The following is a 23,072-nucleotide window of genomic DNA, read 5'->3' as shown; positions in this document are numbered from 1 at the left end:
CGCTGGTATTGTTCGAAGTCGCTAATATATCCTTTCGCGATATGTGTAAATTTTGGTTATTTTAACGACGATTAATATTACGCGAAAACTTGCGCCGCGCGTTTCATATTTTTCGTTACGAAAAAAAAAAATATAATACCTTGCTGGAACGGAATTGGAGCGAAGCAATTTTCCATACAAACTCCGCAAGGCTTGAAATCTCTTTGGAGACGTTTGCTCCATGCGACAAGTACGAATACCGTTGCTTCTACTGTAATTGGAAGCTGCAATTCCCCTTCCGTTTCCATCGGACCAGTACAGCAAATTACATTTTACATAGATATTGCGTCGGTTCGAATCTAACAAGACGTTTTCGAAAGATCAAAGGATACGTTTGGAGCATCTCTCCATTGAAAGGCAGGCGTACAGGAAAAAAAAATACCGCTCTTTGCCGAGGGGAGTATGCAATTGATTAATAAACGACTCGGTTAAACAAAAGAACCCCGCTGAGCGGTTCGGAGCTGGTCGTTAGCCCAACTTCATGGGTCGCGTGCGAATAACTACGAGACTCGACGCCATTGTCACGGGGAGGGGGCGAGTAAAGCTCACGGTTCGATAGTTTCACGAAGATAAAATGGTAGGCGATCGTTCCTTTGTGACCCCTTCCCCACGGATTGCCGTACTATTTGGAACAGAAAGTTTGACATTCAGGGGTTGAAAGAACGCTGCACACGAGCTATCTATCTTCCACGTGGAACAACCTGCTGGATCTTACTGCCGGATTTTTATCCAGCCCATAGATCTCTTTGCTAAATCCGGAAGGCGTTCGGACCGTTCTCGAGATCCAATCTTCCGCTATTGGCGGCAGTGGAACGAGGTATCGAGTATCGATCAGCGAAGAAAACTACCAGTGAAGACCGTTTACCCGGGTGTATCGTCGTTGAATTTCCCTATGTCAACCGTACCAAGACGATCCGACCACGCTCTTGTCGCATTCGTTCGCGGAAACGTGCATGCTCGCGCGGAACCTAAACCACGGTTGCTTGTCGGAAACCCAGACCCAAGCTATAAACTATGCACGAAACGGGAAAAGACTACCGAGAGAAACACACCGATGTTCCTTTCACTTATACAGAGTGTCATGTAACTGGTCGTACAACCGGATAGGAGGGTGAATCTACGTGAAAAAATAAGTCGAAGATACAGAATAAAAGTTTGTTTATTTTAGACATCGTTCTCGAAAGAATCGACTTTGAAAATTAATCTGAAACATGTGTATTCGTCGTGATAGTAATCAAGTCCTATTCAATTGCGTGCGTATCTAGCACAGTTTCAAAGTTGATTATCTCGCAAACAAAGTCTCAAATGCAACAATTTTATTCCATATTTACGACTTAGTTTTTCATGTAGAATCACCCCTACTCGGTTGCGCCACCAATTACATAACACCCTGTACGTATATCCTTTAGGCGAGTATATACGAAGACATTTACTCGACATCGTTGCTCGAAAACTGGAGAACTTACTTCCGTAGAAGTGCGTTCGTATCACGGGACATTGTTACGTCAGCCGTCGGTAAACTTTACATTTATTTTTCCATGTGAGCGTGCTTCTTCAGCGGGCGATAACGCGTTATCACGGGTATCGTGGCGGGATCTCTAGTTGTCGGTAATCTGGTTCCGTGCAGCGGCCGTTTGCTCGGCTTTTGTTTATATTGTACAGCAATCCATCATATCGCGAGTCGTTCTCTCTGTTACAAACGCCTTATCCGGGATCGGAGCTGACCGCCCATTTTCACGATAAGAGGTATCGTGTTAAAATAAGTGCACGTATATGGTCGCCGATCGCGAATTGGTCTATCGTCGTGTAATTACACTTCAGTTCTCGATTAGAATGCGATCTAAGCCAGAAATGTAGGAACAAGGGGTGGGGGTCTCGGCGAGGGGCTGTTTGTTTACCTGCAAAACGGCGTAACGGGTTGCCGAAGAAGTACGATAGGTCTGGGGACACAGAAGGACAGAGAAAGAGGAAGAATAATATTAGATCTACCGGAAAATTCTGTCCGACAATGTCATTAGAAGTTTCAAAACATATGAACGTGTTTGTTTGAAACATACATGGCTGCCACTTTTTACCATTGTACAGGGTGATTATCGATGGAAATTATACTGTTCGGTAAATATTAATAAATGTATTATTTTCCTTTAATTCAAACACAGACATAACTTTCCGGTAGACCTAATACAAAAAGATAAAAACACAATCGAAAGCCCGCGTCGATTGGTTGAATCGGCAGACGGAGTTTGGGTGTAGGTTGTATTTGTCGGGACCGCTCTCCGCGAGCTTAACGAGAACCGAAGTGCGCGCGCATCTGGTGGAGAATCAGTCGTGTACGGTAGTCGTCAGAGGGCAGGCGCCCCCTTCGCATCTCTCCCCGTCTGGTCCGGCCGGTCCGCAGCGAGGCGCACCGTGTGTCGAGCCGAGCCGAGCCAAGCCGAGTCGGTCAATACTCCGGGCAACGCGGCGGTGAGAGCACACCACGGTCGCCCCGTACTCGTGCACGCCGACCTCGCTTTGCAACAGATTCTTCGTGTTGTATTCCGCGTCACCGAACGCCGCCGTAATTTTCGGGGTTCTCGCGGCGTCGGGCGCCTTCATCGGGGGTGCGGACATCAGAGACAACGCTTCTCCGATCCATCTATATTCCGCCCGGCAGGCTCTATTCGCGAACCAGGACCCCGCTGATGATACGTACCAGGGCGCACGAGCGTATCAGCGGGCAGCACGCATAGTGAGGGCACACGCGGCAGAATTCAACGGTCGCGCGCATCGCAGCATCGTTCTATTCGTATCTTGCATCCGCGTATCGGTGCTCGTGCACATCGTGCGTGCGTGTGTGTCAGTCGTAGAGGCTTGGATTGCATTCACGGGGCCGTGAACGAGAGGCGCCGTGTGCCTTCTCCGCGAAAACGCTCGAAACGATGCGAGTCTGCTCCGTGGGAGAGCCGTAGGGAGCACGAAGGACAGTGTCAGGATACGTTCCGCGGTGGCGAGACGACGCGGGGACACGCGAAACCGCCGCGGGTGCTTCGTTTTTGGACTTTTAACGGTAGTGCGCGTTTCGGATCAGTTCACCGCGGACCAGTGGGTGAATTCGGTGGCTCGAGGAGAGGGCCAGAAGCTGCGTGGGCAATCAATGACGTTCAACGATGCATCCTGAAGCCTGATGGACAGATTCACGATCGTGGTCAACAACTGCCAACTCCGTCTTGCCGGCTTGCTCATGGATACGTGGATATTCTTCTTGTTCGTCGCCATTGCCGGTGAGTCTGCACAATTTATAGTTTGTTGTTGTTTTTTTTTTATTTGTGATTTCGGTGGCTTCGATTCCCCCGATTCTCTCTGCCGATCTCCCATCGAACGTTACTCCGAAATCATCCCATCCCCTCCCCCGCTCTCCCAGTGTACCCTGTAACGTTTCCCCACGGTCTATCGATTCGACGGGGTGCCTCGCAGCGTGACTCGACCCGCGTGCTGTCACACGACGTGTCAATACGCATTACGTATGCACAACAGGCACGTGCGGCACGCTGAGTAAGTGCGTCGTATCTGTGCCATGGTTGAGAGACTCGGTTCATTCAAGAGATCGGAGAGAGAAAGAGAGAGAGGGGAGTAATCGACGCCACTTTCGTTCTTAACTCCGTGGATATTCCATTCCACTTTTGGAGCGTTTCAAGGCTCCGAACTCGCCACGCCGCGCGTCACCGCCGGCCCGAACACTGTTCGAGGAATCAACAAGAGCCGCCGTCTCGTAAGAAAATATTGTCTAACCGCGGCCGCGCGATTTCTCCATCGTTAACGCCGCTGCGAGTTGTCTTTGCCCCGATTTCATTCGGGAGAAATCTTGTTTGCTTTCCGCGTCTCTGTGTTCCCGAGACCTCGTGGGGTAGGCGCCACCGAGTACCTAAAACACGTTTGGATAGTGCACTTTGTCGTGGGGAAGCACGACGGGTATAATGCCAGATGGCTGACAGTCTCAGGCGATGAGCAGAGGGATCAGGGAAAAGTTCTCTTTGTCGTTCTTTTCATCTTTCTTCCTCTTTCGTTTTCCCTCTGCGACAACCCCTCCTTCGTGTTCCCTTTCTCTGTCTCGCTTCCACTCGTGTTCCTCGATCCATCAGTCCCCTGGCACGTTACTACCTTCTATTTCAACACATCGAAGCGGATTCGTCTTCTCTTCGTCTTCCCTTTTGCTCCGTCTATCCTGCTCCCTTTTCTGTGCATCCTTCTTCGTTCTCTTGCCACGTTGACTCTTTCTTCCTCGCAGCCGGTTTTACTTGTAATCCACCATCGTCCCCCGGCTGTCCGTTCTCGTTGTGTATCTCCGGTTCAGTCAGTCACCCACTCGCCCCCCCCTCTTCTGTTAACTTGTTGTACCTACACGAAATGTCCATTTTTCCATTAAACTTCAAAGGACAGCGATACCTTTTCCGACACTCGATTAAAGAAACGGAGCAACCGCTCGTCGACACTCGTTTATAATCGTGGTGACAAACGAGAGACGCTTTGATACAGAGTTTGCCTTTAATCAGGGACGTTTATAATTACTGTGGGGAGGGGGCCATCGATTGACTTTGAAAACCATCCAAGCCTCGATGCAACTTCGTCGCTTTCTCCCGCATTTCTGTCCGTAAATGGCAGCGGCACGATGCTTCTTTTCTGCGTTTACTTAAACTGGAGCTTCCATTAAAAGCCAGATCTTTGATACACTCTGGTGCGCTTTCGAGGATTTCGCGGGAAAAGGGGGCAGTCCCGGGCTGCACATACCCCCGACAAGCGTGCTAGGTTGTCGAGGATAAATACGCATAAATTCCGGGGAACCTGGAAACCGTGGCAAAAAGAAACACATCAGCGGCTGCCAGTATTCAGGTAGAAAAAACTGCCCCGGAAATTTTCAATGGACGTAAACGAGAAATATTCTATTTTCCGCGGGTCTCTTCCGCAGTTTCGTGCGAAAGAAAAAAAAGAAAAACAAGTCCGCAATTTTCATCGTAACGAACGGACGAACGACGACCGTTTTTGCGATCTGAACGATAGAAATTTCACGTTTGCAGAACAATCGAGCGATCTCAATTACACATTTTCACCTCCCCTAGTATCGAACGACCTGGAACTCATTGGATGGAAACACGTTCCACTTGAACGGCAAAGTGCCGTTCGAGTTGATTCTCAACACTCGAAAATAGAACGAAACGGATAAGCAGCTCGTTGATCTGAGTTGTGTGCATCGCGCGGCGATTCCGACACACCATCGGGGAAATATTTTTTCCGGTAGTGCCCTCCTCGCGTCAATCGCACTTCGAGATATGCTTCCGGCTGGTCTTGTGCTTCACTCTTCGATATTAGTTTTCATTCATCAAACGTTCGTGGACTCGTAACGAATCAATTACGGTTGCGCCGCGTTTCTGTACCGGGTTCCAGTCTTCCTCCATTCGCCAGAAGATTGTATCGTGCATTATTCATGGGTTCAACGGAACTATTGTTCGATGCATTTTATTCACGTTCATTCCCTCGTATTTATCTTCTTCATTGTATCCGTTCCATCGTTTTCCGTTCCAAAAGAACGAGACCGTCGTTGTTTTGTGATACAAATTAGCCTACTTTGCGTCCAGGAGACCCGATACTACCATCGATACTACCAGACCCGTCGTACTCTCGGGTGAAATAGATCTATCCGTTTAATCGATCGTTACGCGTGAAGTTTCCCCGTACATCGTCGAACGCGAGGTCTCTCCAAAGTTTCACGATCCATTCGCATCTCTCGAAAACGTCCACCTCCATGTAGCTGGGCCGACTGGTTCTGCTAGCCAGTTTTCGTGCAACGCTCCCTTTCTCTCCCTATCTTTTTCTCACTCTCTCTTTCTCCCTCATTCTGTTTCATTATCCGTACAAGCAATACTTCATACTCGAGTCGGGCACGATCTAGGAATTCTCATTACCTTTTCGTGGCGCGGGCACATTCATCAGGTGTCAAATAAAATTCTCGCGAGTCTTCCTTACTTTAAACTTTAACAAAGATCCGACCTCGAGGTTTGCTGCGTCAGTATGCGTGTTCGTGTGGGATCGCAAGAAGGCGGTTATTTCACTATCGTGGATCGTCGGGATGAATTAAGAAAGTCCGAGGTAGCGCGGAGAGAGCACGGTAATCTGTTATCTTTCTTACCCATTCTAACCCGTCCACCTTGCATCGCCCGTCGACTTTCACTCCCCCGAAACTGAACTTCGCGATAGAGTTCTCTATTGTTCCATATAACCGTCGCCGCCTCGTAATAGTCGCATCAAACTTTAAAGTGCCTGAAATAATTAGGGGCCTCTTCCTAGCTATCTCCGACGCTCAGCCAGGACGAAATCATTTTCTTCTCGTTCCGAGAGACATGCTGGTATGTTGGAACGTTCGCTGCATATATGCTCTTCTTTCGGTTTATATACCCGTTATCACCTGGTATCCTCCAATCTTTGCTGACACCGAATATGTTACCGGAGCAACGCTCGTCGTTATTCCCCCGACCCAGATAGAACCCCTGTAAAAATTACCCGGAAGGGCATGCATAAAAGAAGAAGAAAAAAAAAATATAAACACGGACAAGCTCGATCGACCGTGGCGCGGGTGCGTTGGTGGTCAGGGTCGCCTCCTCTCAAGATTTCACGATACCTATACGTAGTTGGGTCGTCTTGGCAACGAAGTCGCATGATTTCACGGGGTCTCTGATGCTGGGCTACATCGACCGTTGTAACGAGCTTGTAACAGCGAGGAAAAGGGATATGGGAAAGGTACTGCGATGGAGTACATCTATTAATATAATAATAATTATTATTATATCGTACTGTGCTCTTATATTTCAAAGCTGGCAGGGATTATATGCCCGTGGTACGAATCTCCTGAGTCGTATTGAAAATTTATGGGTTCAGCGTAGAGAGTTTGCTGCAAAACTGAACGCAACTCCGGTTAGCACTTGAAACGAGTTACAAACACATTAATGAAATTTATGTGGGTTTGTGGTGTAACGTTTTAAACCGACTGATGATTAAACGATTATTTATTCGGTAGTCTATTATAATGTTTCTGAAACATTTTCGAGGAAATACTACGTTGCGTGTAAAATTCTTTTTCGTCGCAGCAGGTAGACACGTGTAGGTAGGTAAGCCGGAGGGGTTCTAGCCCAGCCAGGAAACCTTGTCGAGACCAACCATACCGTTCTGATCCAGGACGAGTATCGCCTGGAACGCGAAGAGGAGCAGGTGTTCTACGCGATACCCGCTTTGTCCTGTCGCTTTTTATTCTTACCTGGATCCACTTCTGTATGCGAAATCCACCCGCGCTACGATAACACGGGGCAGCTGTTTTATTGTTCGGCGTGGGGGTTCGGGAGAGGATGGAAAAGTTGCTCCTCACTTTTTCCAGTAGGATTGTCGGCGCACGATACCGCGGGGAGCAGTTTTTCCTACGTTTTTATCCACGGACTTTAGGGGAGAAAACGTGTTCTCTTTGCGTGCGTCGTTCCGTAACATGAAATCGAGGAAGAATCCTTTCTGGACATGGCGTACCTGAGCCAAAGCTTTGCTCCGACGAACCCTTTGAATCGGCGAGTAGGACGAGGGGCGGTGAAATCGAGGATACCTGGTTGAACGTGGAAGAAGACCCCGAAAGTCAAATATAATAGTGGGCCTCCCTTTCACCCTTTTCCCCACCCCATCGCGCTTTCTGGCTTTTCCACTTTATTTGAAATCGATCTCCGTTCTCTGGCCACGAGATACCCATATCCGATTCGACGAACGCGAGTCCGCGTATCGAATGGCGAAACGCTTTTTCCATGCTTGTCGTATAAACGTTCAGCTGCCATGTCGACGAGGGGGTGGGCGAGAGGAGATTTTGTTCGGTCGTACCGAACAACCGGCGCACAAAGTTGCCGTTTCGTATGCATTCCTCGAGCTTGTTATCATCGGTTTAAACACGTTCGAATTCGTTTCGTGTCTCACCCTTTCGCTTGATCGAATTAACTCGAGCGTGCACGACGGTGTGTCGGTGTCGTGTGTTCGCTTATCGATTCTCATCTTTTTCTTACGGACTCTTCTCGATTATCGTCACGAACTTGAAATAATCTTATAGGGAGAAATGCTTCAGATCCACGTAAATTCGTTTTAATCCTGGGAAAATTGTGCAGGGCGAATCGTGTTCGCAAATTTTCCGGTGACCACGCAGACGCGATGATTAATGCTTTCGCGATGCGCAACGCTTCAGTGCTGTGTCGTTGAATTCGTCGCATATGGGGTGAATCAAAACGTCCGACTCGATGAATCCGCTGGTCGCGATCGAAAATGCACAATTGGATCGACGCCCCACGATTGGATTTTTCGATTTTCTGTCCTCGATCCAGAGGGAAAACCGCGTTGCGGGATAGAAGAGTAGTTTTCCAGTCTGGCGTGTACGGTCTTGCGCGCGAAACGGTAGAAACGTGGTCGACGTCCGCGACGTGGTGGCGCATGGGACGAAAGAATGCATTTCCCTGTGCTTGCGATGCGACGGCTGTGAAATTGCATCGACGCTACTTTTGTCCGCGCGTAGAAGAGCACGTACTTCGTGCTCGCGAAACTCCCGTGCGGAGGAACTGCTCTCGCAGATTCGCCACCCCACTCCATCGGTCCTCTCGAGCACCCGGCAACCCTCCGGGAAACCTCTAAGCCCCGTAAAACTCTACTCCCACTCCTCTTTCCTCCATTTTTTTTTCTCTTTGCCTCTTTCACGACTATGTATATACAGTTTGTTTCACAAGAGCGTTGGAACGATATCTGGAAAAATGATTGGTACCTTTTAAATGTTAAAAAATAGATTTGTAATACATCTAAAACACTACAACGCGTCATTAAGAATCTGGCATTGTAAACACTCGAATTTCGAAATGGGTGCAGTGTACGTTAAACGGTTTGAAGCAGTGTTTCTTTGCAGACGTCGTAAAGGATAAAAATTGTCTTGTTAACGAAATAGTCAAACGAGTTCGTAAGGAAGTGACTGAAACGGGTGCAAGGGCTGTAAAGAATATTAATAATTGTGAAAAAAAAGAGGAGAAACGCGTACATGTGATAGAGAGGACAAAACCATTTCACAATTTTAAAAAAAATTGAGGGGTACTCGGAAAACTTGAGTGAAAGCACAGAGGCTATACTTTAAAATTAAGGAGATTATGCATTATATTAGGTAATTGTGTTGTAGTGTTTTAGATGTCTATTTTTGAATGTTTGAAAAATATAAAAATTGTTTTCCCAGATATTGTTCCAACGCTCTTGTGAAACAAGCTGCTCCAATGCTCACGCCACGCCAGTAGAATTAGTTTAATTTCACGCAATAGCTGGGGTTGATTCGAGTCGTCGAAAGCCTGGCACGAGACGGATCTTTTATCTGGGAGTCGTTTCTATGCGATTCTGGAGGATGGTGGGCGATCGACAGAGTCGAATGAGGTCGTTTCATGAATCTCCACGTAGTCGGTTACGCCAAGTTTTCCAGTAGAATATATATATATACACATATATTTATATCCGTTCCGATCGAATCGTCGTGAGAATCGGAGATTTCTATAAGACGGGTATCGATGGTTTTATATATAGCGCGAAACGTGATGCTTTATGAAAAGAATATTAAGTTTAAAACGGTCGGTCTTTACTCCACGGATCGTAATTGATTCACTTAAATGGGCCAGCGTCGTAGTGGCTCGTAAAATTGAGGGGAAACCCACGAATGAATCAATTGTCCAAGAAAAGCAATCCTCTGTTACGGTTATCGAGCGCGAATATTCTACCGGATATCTGCGTTAAATCGAGAATTCTCGTTGAAGTCACGAATAAAGTTCTTGCAAAACGATGGGAGGGAAGTTTCGGAGCATCGTCACGAGACAAGTGAATTCAACCCAGTCTTTTCTGGACGCGAAGAGGCGTTGTGCTTTTTGGCTTCCAAAGAATCGCTGGGAAGAATATAGGTCGAGCCGAAAGGGTGTCTTAGGTGCATACCGAAAGACGCTTCATTCTATTGAAATGCACACACTCGAGGCATTGCAAGTGACTTAGACGTCTTGTGCGCCAGAATCGATCGTACTTGACACTTTCCTGGTTGGTATAGGACACACGCACCGTTGCATACTGCTCAAAATGAATCTGGGTCGCCGGGGACAACGGATCGTTGTATAGAACCACGGCTTATTATCAGAAAATAATATCCCGAGCGAGCCGCCGCAAACTTGTATCGAGAGTCAGCCTTCAGCCCTCCCTCCCCACTGTCTTTGTAGTCGAATCTCCGGCGAGGACGAACAAGGAGGGTTTAAATCGAGCTCTGGCTGTGGTTCTAGCGCCAATCGCTATCGACGGCTTAGCTTATGGGTTTCAGACGGTCGCAATCAGCTTGTACATTTACGTAGAGACCGAATATCTGTCGGGATCAACTCTATAACCAGCCTGGAGGAAAGTCTGGAACCCGCGGTTAAATCCCGTTTGCAGCTACACAGATGCAGTAGCCTGTAACGTATACCAAGCCCCTCCCGTTCGCGCAGCTTAACCGTGGTATTTGGAATCGCAGTTTCGTTGCCGGATCCATCGTTTTGGGAGGAAGTTCGCGATTCCGTTTGGCTGGCATTGTACAGAGCAACGAAATCAAGCCGCGTAACACTGGTTATATATGTATTTCGCGATTGACGGTGGCAGTTGATTCGACGAACCAGATTTTCTCGTGGAGTTTCAAGCTCGCTCGATCGTGCTGTATCACGACAGCAGCATCCGCGGTTTCAAAAACGCGGCGAATGATACGCGATCGTCGCGCACGTCCGGGAACGTTCAACGACGCGTGTCGACCGGCGGAAATCTGATTTGCAACGTCGATACCTTTTTTTTTTTTTTTTTTTTTTCGTGATCGTTAATAGGGCCCGTCTATCGTTCGACGCGTTTCACTGAATCCGTATGAATCCGCATCGATCGCGTCACGCCGTGCCAACGCGATATTTCGGGTCGTATTCACCACCACCCCGTGCCGTTCTAACTGAAATTTGAAACGTGTCGAGCGTGCACGACATCCGGTATCCGCCGAATACCTAATGAACAAATCTGAAAGCGGTTTTGCTTCCAGCGCAGCTTTTTTAGAAAGAAAGTTCCCTGAGCCTACTCTGTGTAGAAGTATGCTTATACAGGGTGTCCCAAAATAGTTGTAAGTCCTTGTAATAGGTGATTTGAAACAATCTTTTCCTTAGCGAAAAAGTTCTCCGAGGCTTTATTAACGAGATATTAACAAAAAAAAACTCGGACCCATCAGAGCGCGAGTCTGCCAGCTATGCTTCCACGGTAGCGCGTAGCCAATGTTGACTTGTGCTCTGATTGGTCGTGTTTGTTTTGTTAATATCTCCCTAACAAAGCCTCGAAGAACTTTTTCGCTAAAGAAAAAATTGTTTCGAAGTACATCAGGAATCATCGCCTTCAAGGACTTATTCTGGGACACCCTGTATACGCGTTATTAAGTTTGAGCTCAAGCAGCATGATTAACCGTTCCAGGTTGCGGTCGCTAGATCCACTCTCGATACGGGGTGGCTGCTGTTCGCGGTAACGTTACCAGAGCCAGATCGCGCTCTGATACGTTCCGCTCGGTCTCCGTTCTCGCTCCATCCTTTCGTGTGAAATTTCAAGCATCGAATATGGATTGTCGTTTGCGTTCATGGCGGCGCTCGCTTTGCATCGCCTAACACGGCATCGTAACGATGTTAACGTCTCGAGTAGTGTCGGTAGTTACTCACGTCGCGTAGTATTGTACAGACTCGTCTCGATTATTGTCCAGAACAGGACAATAATCTTATAGGGAGAAATGCTTCAGACCCTCGTGAATTCGTTCTTTGCCGGAAACCGTATGCGTTTGACAGGTTCCACGCCCTCCCCAGTGGTGGGGATAACACATGGACAATAATCGTGTAGAACAAGTCAGACGATGATCGAAAGGAGTCGGTACATAGTAAGGACGCGTAGTTTTCCCCGGGACTGGTTTGAAAAGCGTCGAACTACGAGCGGGGAATTGAATTTGCCTGCGACGTTCGATGGATAAATTGTCAGCGGCTTAAAATTCGAACCGAACGCGCCATCTCGTTTGCTAGTGTCCTCAGTACCCCTCGATGTGTGTGCCCTACGACACGGATCGTAGTTTCAGGTGTCGCAGCCCCTGTTCGTACATGCGTGTTCGGTCTCAGTGTGTGTGTACATCTACATGGATGTGCTGTGTGCTGGTAACCGAGTTACACGCTGCTGTGCGCTTACCGATGATACGAATTACGGGCTTGCAGCACCATAGACGTGCACGGCGTGTATATTACCTCGTTACCGTGGCACCGGAAACTTCGACGTTAACTCTCTTCACGAGACAACAGCTCCGCTCGACTTGCGTCCCCCGATATCCTATCAAACGGTGTGTTAGGTTCGTACAACGTGAATCTTCGTCTTCGTACTTCGTAAATATGATTAACTTTTATCCACAATTATTGTCGACTACCGTTTCGCGTATAAATTCGTTTGAACGTCGCCCCTCAGCACATCCCCTAAATTACGCCCGTTTTCCATCGATACGTTTCAAGTTCGATCGCTAGCTATCAGCGTTCGCCTAATTAATGGCTGTATTAATTAATAATAACAAGAATGAACGCGTGCTCGTAACTCAATTAGTCGGTCCAGCGAGGACCAGGGCTTCTGCATCTTGGAACACGCGAACGGCGTGTACATTACGCTGTTACAGTGTGTCCTCGAAGTTGGCGAATAACTCGTGACACGACAGAGAGAGAGAGAGACCTATACGGGGAAAGTTTCTAGAGCAGAGACGGCAGAGCCTGTATTTCTTGCCCGTTTTCGGCCGTACCGCCGACTCCCTAACTCGCCTGTTAAGCAATAACGCGATGAATTACCACCCCGTGATTATTGCCAGCCGACCGTAAGCCGCCCCCGCGTGTTGTTGCGCACTCCCCCGACGAAAACTCGCGTAATTTCAATTCCGGAAGTTGACACGGTTCCGCGAACAGGGAGTTTCCTCTGCGGATCTCGCGGGAGCGAGCGTGCTTGTGAGGTTGTACCCCAGGGGAATATCGAGAGAGTGATTCGAACTCCTCGCTCTCGGCCGCGGACGTGAAAAAGTACGCTCGTTTCGATCGCAATTCAGACGTGTTCCCGTCGTCGTCGCGTGGAGTCTGTGAAACGTACGGCGCACTGGTGGCATTCTCGATGATGCGACGGTGATAAGTCAGAAGAATGAGATATATACGAGTCTTCTGAGCGAGTTTTCTTTTCTTTGCTACCCCGGCCATTAGTCAGCCGAAAAAGACTGCAGGACACGTACCTGTGTACATATGTATATGTGTATATACGTACTCTGCTGTTCCATGGATATTGTAGAACCTGCCTCGGAACATCGATCGCTTGTTGTGTAAGAAAGGAAAATTGGAAGACGGTCTGGTTATTACATAGCGTTATTTACATATTATACAGGACGGATAAAGTACCGTCGAAGAGATTGGCCTGCGCATATCATTTTCTTGACTACTTTATCGCGCATCCTTGCTAGATCGCGTATGTATCGCGCGTGTGTCTGGCTACGATGAAACGAATGATCGCGCAGGTCGTCAGTTACAATAGAGAACAGGGTAATAACACAGAGTACAGTTTGTACGCGTTCGTTGCGTGTTACGATGCGGTAATAGTGCAGGTCACTATTACGGTATCATCCGAGACGGAAATCGCAGCATCGAAAATGGAACTCGTCTGCATTTTGCAGCAATACAGAGTTTCCGAGTAATTACATTTGAAAATCATATTTCTCGAGGGAGTCTTTAAAGGGTGTAACGACAAAGGGGTGAGTTCCTTTTTCGGTGACACACGATGGTCGTTGTACCGCGGTGAACCTCGTTAGGTCCAGCGTGTCGGAGTAAAGAAGGGGACAGAGCACGATAAAACGAGAGCTCTGGATTATTCTTTCGTCGAGATGTTTTATTAGCAATCGTGTCAAAGGCGGCACGGTCTCAAAAAGTGACTGCGAGAATACCTCGGTGATAAGAGAGCTCGCGTGCGAGAGGGTGAGCCTGGAATAGCGTCGTCGTCTCGCTGTCAGAGTTTCGCGGGATACTCGAGACAAGACCGGCAGTGTTCGCCAAGGGTGGAAGTGAGTGCCGACGGTAGTCCACTCAGACCTCCTCGTTTCTTCTCCTTTTTTCGCCGGCTTTTCATCTTTTTTTCTCTTACTTTCTCTCTTTGTAGGGAACCAGGCTTTTTCGCGAGAACACCTCCACGATCACACGATTATACGTATTGTAAAATGTTCGCGAGGTCGTTTTACAGAGCCAGCTTGACGGAAGTCTGGAATTGGAACTGTTCCGAATGGAGTGGTATTTAACGCGTATCTTGGTGTAGAGTATAGAAGCGTAGACTCTAAGAGAAATGCATCGTTTAATGGGCTTTGACACATGGTTCGCATACGGGGGTAGATCGATGATAGTAACAAAGGGTCGATAGCGTTCGTAAGTTCGATAGACCGTGGAATTTTTTAATTAAAGGATACACCGAATCGAAGGATCTCACGGATCGAAAGTAAGGGATCCTCCGGTCGAACGGGAATTCCAAGGGGAAAACTTTTTTAATATGCTCGGGACGGTTCATCGGAAAAGCGTATTCTAACCGATGGGGGGGAGTGGGTATTCGAGTTTGAGTAGTACCCGGGTTAAACTCGATGTATGATAAAACGTTCGCCGACGGCGGCGGCGGGTCGTTATCATAGTTTCGCGAAAACTCGGGAGCTCGTTCTTTTAATATGTCCGGAACGTATTAAATTTTCATGGGAGGATACGTACGTGCGGAGAAGAAGACGTTTCGAAAAACGTAGGGTGGGGGATCATATTTGTCGAGGAGTCGTGAAACTGTGTCGTGTTGCACGTTGAACCGTTTCGAAGTTACGGAATGCATTATACTTAAACTGCTTGGGGACTCTGGGGAATCCTCTTGAACCTCGAGAATTCTGATCGAGATATCCCATTCTTTACGAGAAATAAAATGAAGGTAGAATGGTTCCATATAGTCAACTGAAAATTTCAATTGATTCCCGTCACTTTCGGTGAATCTCGGTCCAGAGATCGCGCTACCCCTGAAAATTACAAGTCCTAGCGAAATCCTTCTGTAAATTTTCGTACGACGATTTATGGACGGAGTTTTGAAATGTCCCCCAGAGCGTTACACAACATGGATTCGGCCTCCGTGCAACTTCGGCCGGAGTTGCGTTAATGACTTCAGGCCCGGGAGTTGTGTTTTTGGAAACACGCTCGCTTTCCCGTTCGCCGATCCGCTCGTCGAAAGTTTCGTCCGCGGGAATAGCCGTGGCCCATTCATTTCCGGGGAGGTTTGCACGAAAGTAAAGTACACAACCGTACATTTATTGCATTTCAACCGTCCAAGCACTCTGGTGCATTTTAAACCGTGCCTAGGGAACATCGTGACAATGTCGTGAACCACTGTTACTGGTCGATACCGAACCCTCATGAGTAAACTCGGCTTCCACTAGGGGAAAACGTGGCGTAGGGGAAGGGCCTTCTACCACTTGGTATCGGGAATTACTAAAATGTGTACCAAATTAAAATTCGATTTAACATTAATTTCAGTACTTGAAATAAATTTACCAACAGGTAGGAGGCTCTTCTCCTACGTCACTTTTTTTCTAACGGAAGACGAGTTTGCTCTTGAGGGAACATCCTCGTATCCGTCGACGTGAAAGTAAAATATCTGTGAAAAATCGCGGTATTTCGATTTCGTTGGTGGCGTACTTTTCTCTTTTTGTAGCGACGTTTCTAGCAAACAATGGTCACCAATATTCGGACCGTTTCGGTGGTGTGTACCGCGCATAAACACTGTCGGAATCTTAGAAACACGGAAGCCACGAATCTAGTGCACGCCATCGTATGCATGCCACCACGTGCGTTCATGTGCACGTACGTGGATATATGTATACATATATATATATATCTAGAGAGAGCAAGAGTAGAGACGCGAACGATGGAGGAACCGAGGAGAGAACTCGAAGAATGGTGAAAGGAATAGCAACGCGGTTCCGTTTGGATTTTTAATCGAATAAATCAACCCAGACTCCGAACGTACTACTCGTGCAACCAACGGGATACCGTGTCCGAAATACATCAATCAGAGATGGCGGGAGCCAAACCGACTGTTCGATAATTGAACGGAACTACCAGGAGTCCGTGCAGATTCAGAAGTCCCCGCGGGTGCTTTAATTTCGCGGTTTTCAAGCGCAGAAGTGGGTAATGAATAGGGTGGTGGGAGGGATATCGAGACGGCGAAACAAGTATACAGGGTGTCTCAGCTAACTTGATCACCTCAATATCCTGACTTTGAAATCTCTAAAATACCTCCACCTATAAAAAAGGCGCGTACCTTATAAGATGTGCCTTTTGATTCCATTTAAGTTCTACGCTTTAAAATTTTCATAAAATGTACCGTTAAGTCATTATTCGAGGTGATCAAGTTAGCCGAGACACTGTATAGTATACAGGCGTGGAGAGCACACCTAGCGGAGCACGGTTACGATAGTGATCTTCGGAATGGTATCGAAGGGAACAGGAAACACCGTCGTAAATTAACATCGCCGTGGATCGAACGGTAGAGTCGGGTAAATTAATCTTCATCGGTACCTGCGTAATTTTATGAGGCATTATAGCCCATAAAGGAATTATTACGGAGGGGTTCTTTTTATCGTGACTAATCAATTATCATGGTTCCTCGGTTCTCGATGGATGATCGAGGGTCTATCGGGACTTTTCTTTCGTGCCATGACGGCAGGTCGCTGGGATTACATACATATTTGATTTTTCTATAACTGTACCCAACGGTATTATTCTATCGCAAGATTCCACGAACGTGCAACCACATGTGTCAACGATGCACCCTGTCAGGGGGGTGTGTTAGATCACGACGGTGTACACGCGTCAGTGTGTTTCCGTCGACGTCGTTGATTCCACGTTCCAGTTTCCGCGAGCACGGTTGTTCGTACATTTGCACAATTCAACGCGACATCTGTCCAATATACGCCCCGGGAATCTGTCTCTGATTCCTCTTCTTCCTTCAGCGTCCGTCTATTTTCACGTTAGCATACGATTCATAATTCACGGCTAGACCGGGTAACCGCTCTACGATTCCATCCTTCGACGATCTTTCGGAACCGTCGGATCTATTCTGGTCCTCCATATTAAACCGCTCTCGCGCCCCACACACCCCAACGTTCCATCCGTATTACTTGGAAACAAATTTTCCGGGCATCGATTCTTCGAAACTCTCCGGGCTTAATTTAAAGTTGACCGCCACCATCACCGGCTGGTTCCTCCATGGAATTAATAGTTCTTCCAGGGAAACGATACGAGGGATAGAAAGTCTCTGGAGCCGATGTCTTTCAGCTCCGTCCAATTAACTTCTCTTGCGATGGCGGACGGGGTGCAGCACGGTTTCCTCTTTCTGCCAGATATACCGGTGGTGGTCTCCCTTTCGTTATGAATACTTTATTCGTCGGAGTGTTCAGCATTCAGGCCGGAAAAACAAATATCCGCCCGGTAAAACCGGTCTCGGTATTCCGGTAGGGATCCATCACGAAGAGGAGACTCCATTTCTCGAGATGGATATACAGAAAGCAGAGGGACAGTCTGCTCGTCATTCCGCATTCCGTGCATCGGACGAATTAAGTTTGTGCACGAGCGTAGACTGCGGGCTCTTAAATTGCGCTGATCCGGGTCGTAGTCGGGGATCCCTTCTATATCTCGAGAAAGACCCTCTCCTCCTCTGGGCTGCCCTTCCGTCGAACCCTTTACCCTTCACTCCCTGGGATAACCCGGGTGGTTCATCCGTTAGCTTTTCACCGAATAGCCAGCGTACGTCGAAAATTAGATCAACCCGCAACGAGGCCTCGTTAGGACTGGTCACTCGCGTGGTCCACTTAGTCGGTCGACGCGCGGAGGCGCACATGTAAACACGCCTTCCGACTTAGCTCTCGCTTTGAATGCAAAGACGAAACGCCGCACGGCGCATTTAGATGCGGACGAGGAGAGTAACGAGCTCTCTTATGAATAAACCACAGTCCACTGGTTCACGACGGTCCATCTCGTTCCGGGCAAGATCTTGGTGGATCGCAGTGGATTGCTTACAAGATTCCAAAAACGTACATGGTGGAATAATTCGGGAAAACTGGTTCTTTGTTTTTCTATGTTGTTACAGTTCCCCCGCAATGATGGCCTCGAATGTGTAACACGGTGGATTAAATGCCACGGTAATGAATAGATTTTTATGCACAATCACATTTTAGAAGGTTGTTCGTAAAGAGAATAACAAAAGTGGAAATTTCTTCCTTTAAGTGTATCATATTGGGCTCAGAAGGAAATAGAAAACTCGTTGCATCTGATGAAAGGTTTGTCCTTGATTGTATTTCACAGAGACCTGTAAGCTATAAATGCATACAATCCGCAGTCTAATGAGCAATTACTCGATAGGATCAATTATGCAATGAGCCGCCATTACTGGTGTAAAGATGAGCTTAATAATTCACGCGAGTTGTTTATGTGTACACCGGGGTAGTGATTATAGCGTGATGTTAATAATGTTAATCAATTCATTAACGCTAATCGATACGTCCGAATTGTCGTCTTACCGAATACCGACTGGCGTTACAATACGGAACAGTATGTGATGGAATATGTATGTATGTGGATCAAATAACGAGTCAATCCATTAGGGAGAAGAAATTGCTGAATAAATCGTGGTTCTGGTTTCCATGAAACCGCGATACTTTGAAATTCGATTGAAACTACATTTCGTGTGTCTGTCATCCTACTAATTATTTAAAAAGCTGGCGCAACGCTCTATTTTCACGAAACAACCGGTGAACGCCGCGCGGCAGCTGCGACTCTCGTCAGCAACGGAGCGAGCATTATCAGTCGAATGCCTCGGCGGCCTGAAAATTAAATCAGACCTCGACAAGACCTCGTTAAGGCCTGCTCGCTGCTTATGCTTGGTTGCATGTATGCACATCGAGGCGCGTATTACATTCATCTTTTTATATTAGATCGGTGCCACAGGCCCACGAATGCATAAATCTGTGTCGCTCTACAGAGACGACGAAGCGTTTCGCTGAACAAATAGTCCACGATGCATTTAGAGGTTGGCAACTTTTGCCAGCGTGTTTCGCTTCATGCTGGTGTTTTGACAGTGCTTTTCGCGCCGGGAATGTTTACGAGATCGCGCCTCGTTCACACACAGGGTATAACAAAAATATTCCAGGTCCGTGAAATCGCCCCACGCGTGGCCCATTTCATTGACCTGCAACATTTTTCTTACACCCTGTATATTAATTCGTACATTCCGTGTCAAGGTTTCGAACTACTCGAGGATCGAAGACAAGGGTGGATCTCGTCGGGAATTTCTATAATTCAGTAATGAAATTACGCCTTCATCATTGTTCTCGCTAGCACGGAAAAGGGATAGACGCTTTGTCAGTCGATAGAGTATACCGTAGATACAATTCAGACAGGGAAAATGCAGTCGGACGAGAGCGCATTCCGCGTTCCTCCGTCTCGCGAGTCCTGTTTTCGTTGTAGCGTGTGTCGCCGCGGAATTGATTAAGATTGCGCCCGGGAAACCGCGAACTCGGTGACATTAAATTACTTTGCCAAGAATTTCGCTGCTTCGAGTAATGGGACGCATTGCCGTTCCAAAAATAGTTGCAGCAAACGTATTCCCCCCGGGGGCGATACAGAGAGAAACGCCTAATGGCGTTCGCGGGAACGATAAGAATGGGAAACTTTTGTTACGAATGCGCTCGTATTTTCTTGCATTATCGCTCCGTCATTGCGATACGATTCGGCCGTTATATGCGCCAGTGGGCGGAGTCGTTTCGGGGGCATAATGGCCAGACATTTTATTTCTTCGCGAATCACCCTCCCGACGTATTTTCGCCTGTCTTGCAAGTCACGTCTATCACGGTATCGTGTCCGCCTCTTTCCCCTCGTTCATCCGTCGGAAGGATTCGTCTGTATATTACCCGGTGATTGCGAGCTTTTCGACAAAAGCGTTCGCTGTTTGAAAATTAAATCAAGCCTCTACGAGGCCTCGTTAGACGGGGTCGGACACCCCCTGTGTCGGTTTGTTCGACTCTCCCGATCTCTCCGCTGCGCGGCGGCAGCGCACCTTTTACAGAGAGCTTCAGGAAGAGGGTTGTGTTTCTCGGACAGGTTTTGCTGGTGGCGTTTCTGCACCGTTCAATAAGACCCAGAACGAGCGGCGAACTTTTTAACGTCTTCGGGCTCCGTACAGGCACACAGACAGAGAGAAAGAAGGCGGCACACGTACCGAACAAAACGAGTATTTTGAACGGTAGTTTTAAAACGAGAACAACGGAACTCGGTCTCGAATAAAAAAATAAAAAGGCAAAAAAATCGACGGTAACTCGCAAGAGATATACGTTCCTCGACCTCGTTCACGTTCACGGAACTCTTCCCTTCGGTCCAGGAGTCCCGTATTGTCCTCCCAAAGTTCGGCCACATGTTTCAGGAAACACCGGCGAGCGCGCGCGCGCGCGTATGTTTCCCCGCGTCTGACAAAATGTTTCCGTTGAAACGCTTTACTTCTTCCTCCCGCGACTGTTGGCCGTTCCGCATCTGTTGCGTTCGCGTCGGAGCGAATAAATTGCGAATCCGGTATTGATTTTACACGCGAGGGTCGCATGGCACCGAGTGAAAAGGGGATGGAAGCCAAAGCGGCGCTCGGCCGAAGAATAAAACGACCTGCTTCGCCTCTATTAATCGGTTTATTTTCCGATGCAGAAGAAAAAAGAAAATAGAAAATTTACATTCGCTCGGGGGAGGTCTCTGCGAGCCGCTTTTTGCGGCTCCTACCCTGCTTTTCCTTCCAGCTCGATGTCACTGAATTATACAAGCTAGGATCCCCGGGAGCACGGAGTTCGTCGCGTTGCAAAGATTTGCATTACTCTCCCGCTTTCGGTTCGCGTAACACACACACACACACAGAGGGACAGAGAGAAAGACGGCTTACCCTTTTCTCCCACTGGGTGATTTCCTAGGAGAACCGAGAGATATCGGTGTGTCGTCACGAAGGATGAAAGCTTTATCAAAATACATACAGTTCGTGAGTTCGAATCGTTTTCCCGCGACACAATCACGATTCGAATCGTTCCGTCGCTCAGGAGTAACATCCACCGAGATAATGTTTCCACTCGCGCGACATTGTCTTCTTGAGACTACGGAAAAGACGATAAATCCGGCTTGTCGAGGATGATACGTAACCTCGAAAAAGATCGTTGGCTCCGGGAATGGGTGACTTACGATCCCCTAAGCAGTGAAAGAACAAGGGGAAAAGGAACCAAGAAAAGGGAGATGTAACGCAAAGGGTGCTAACAGAGAGCACGATCCGCTGAAACAGCAGAAGGAAATCCTCGGCTTCGTAGCCGAACTGACAAGGACTAGCCGATGCTTCGCCTGTCAGCATCTTCATCCGCTGTGGTCGTGTCCCTCTGCTTCCCCTCTCCCCGAATGAAACAAACCTGTAGGGCTGCGAAGGGCGGCGCTCGACCACCTGCTCACCCCCGGCATTCGCCCGGTAATGCTGATGAAGCGTCTGCTCGTCAATTAGACGCAATTTCGGGAGCAATTAGCGGAGTTACCGTGGACCCGAGTATCTTCTGCCTTCTTGCCGACACCCGGGATTCCGCGTTTTTATTTGCTGCCGTCTCTATGGCCGCTTCGTTCGACTCATTCTCTCTTCTGGTTGTCCAGACGGCGGTTCAGTTTTGCTGGGAACTAATTACACGGAACCGAAAAACACGGGGAACATACCCTGTACCGTACGAATAGAGGTAGCCAGTCGATTTTGGTTCGACAACTACATAGACGGTGTCTCAGCTAACTTGATCACCTCGAATAATGGCTTAACGGTATACTTTATGAAAATTTTGGAGCGTGGAACTTAAATGGCATCAAGGGACACATATCATAAGGTAAGGTGATTTTTTGTGGGTGGAGGCATTTCAAAGATTTTAAGGTCACCTTGATTTCTTTTAACGGAATGACCTATTTTTTGTACCAGAGATCGATAGAATATCAAATCTTTAGTAAAAATGTGTTGACCGTTGTACGTCCTAAAACTAATATTTACTAAATAATCGGTATAACAAGATTCGGAATCGAACCTATGTTGTTTGGGTACAATTAAACGGTCCGAGGGTTGTCAGCCTGGCCATCCGAGCGTAGGTACGTCACGATGAGTATAAATTGCATGTTCGGACCGCAGTTAACGCAACGCCGCGAATAAACGCTTGCTGCCTGCGGTCGGCACGCGAGTATCACGCATTTCTACGGCCCTGAAAACCGCCACAGCCCCGTAAAGCGGAAATAACGAAAAATTACGATGGCCCCTTTCGTGGAAACTTAACCAAGCGCGCGGCGAGCCTGCGCGAAAATACATAACTTTTCGGTATTTCGGGTCACGCGGGTCGTCGCAGTGGCTGTGCATTAAATTTCTTCGTGCGCGTACTTTCGAAACCGGGACAACCGTCGTGGGTCGCATATCTATCATAACGTTGAAATTTTGATTCGAACGTTTGTCCCCGGCGTACAGAGAAACGCGGCGGAACGCTGCTACACGCTCGTCGATCAGTAGTTTCATTTAGCGACAGGTAAAGCGAAATTAAATTTTTTACGAGGTCACTGCGAAGCGGTCTCATTATTTCTAGGTATAAATCGGTTAACGTTGCTTCTCGAACGTTTATTAACTTTCCAAAAAGCCAATCGCCCGCGTCGTTTAATATCGTTCACAACCTCTTTCGTGTCCTATTTACGAAATAAAAAGATCATTTAAAAGTATCTTTCCTTTCACGTGGTTCTTTCAATTTAGACACGGTGTTGGCATCATGCACAAAGGCTTGATTATGTCCGGTAATCCAGGTTTCTCGTCGTCTAAGAATTTTTTAAAAATTCTACGGA

At 47.7% G+C, this 23,072-nt stretch overlaps 1 protein-coding gene across 1 annotated transcript in view; it reads left to right on the top strand.

Moving 5' to 3' along the window:
* The first annotated feature begins 3,205 nt into the window (after positions 1-3,205).
* Positions 3,206-23,072, top strand: part of LOC107188517 (transmembrane protein 132E) — a 60,462-nt gene continuing 40,595 nt past the window's right edge. The window contains exon 1 of the mRNA XM_015576819.1: positions 3,206-3,302. Within this exon, the coding sequence (XP_015432305.1) occupies positions 3,206-3,302 (97 nt within the window). The remainder of the gene's footprint in view (positions 3,303-23,072) is intronic.

The sequence above is a fragment of the Dufourea novaeangliae genome, unplaced genomic scaffold (genome assembly GCF_001272555.1).
Source record: "Dufourea novaeangliae isolate 0120121106 unplaced genomic scaffold, ASM127255v1 scaffold133, whole genome shotgun sequence".
Lineage (NCBI taxonomy): Eukaryota > Metazoa > Arthropoda > Insecta > Hymenoptera > Halictidae > Dufourea > Dufourea novaeangliae.
This window is presented reverse-complemented; position numbering and strand designations above follow the sequence as displayed.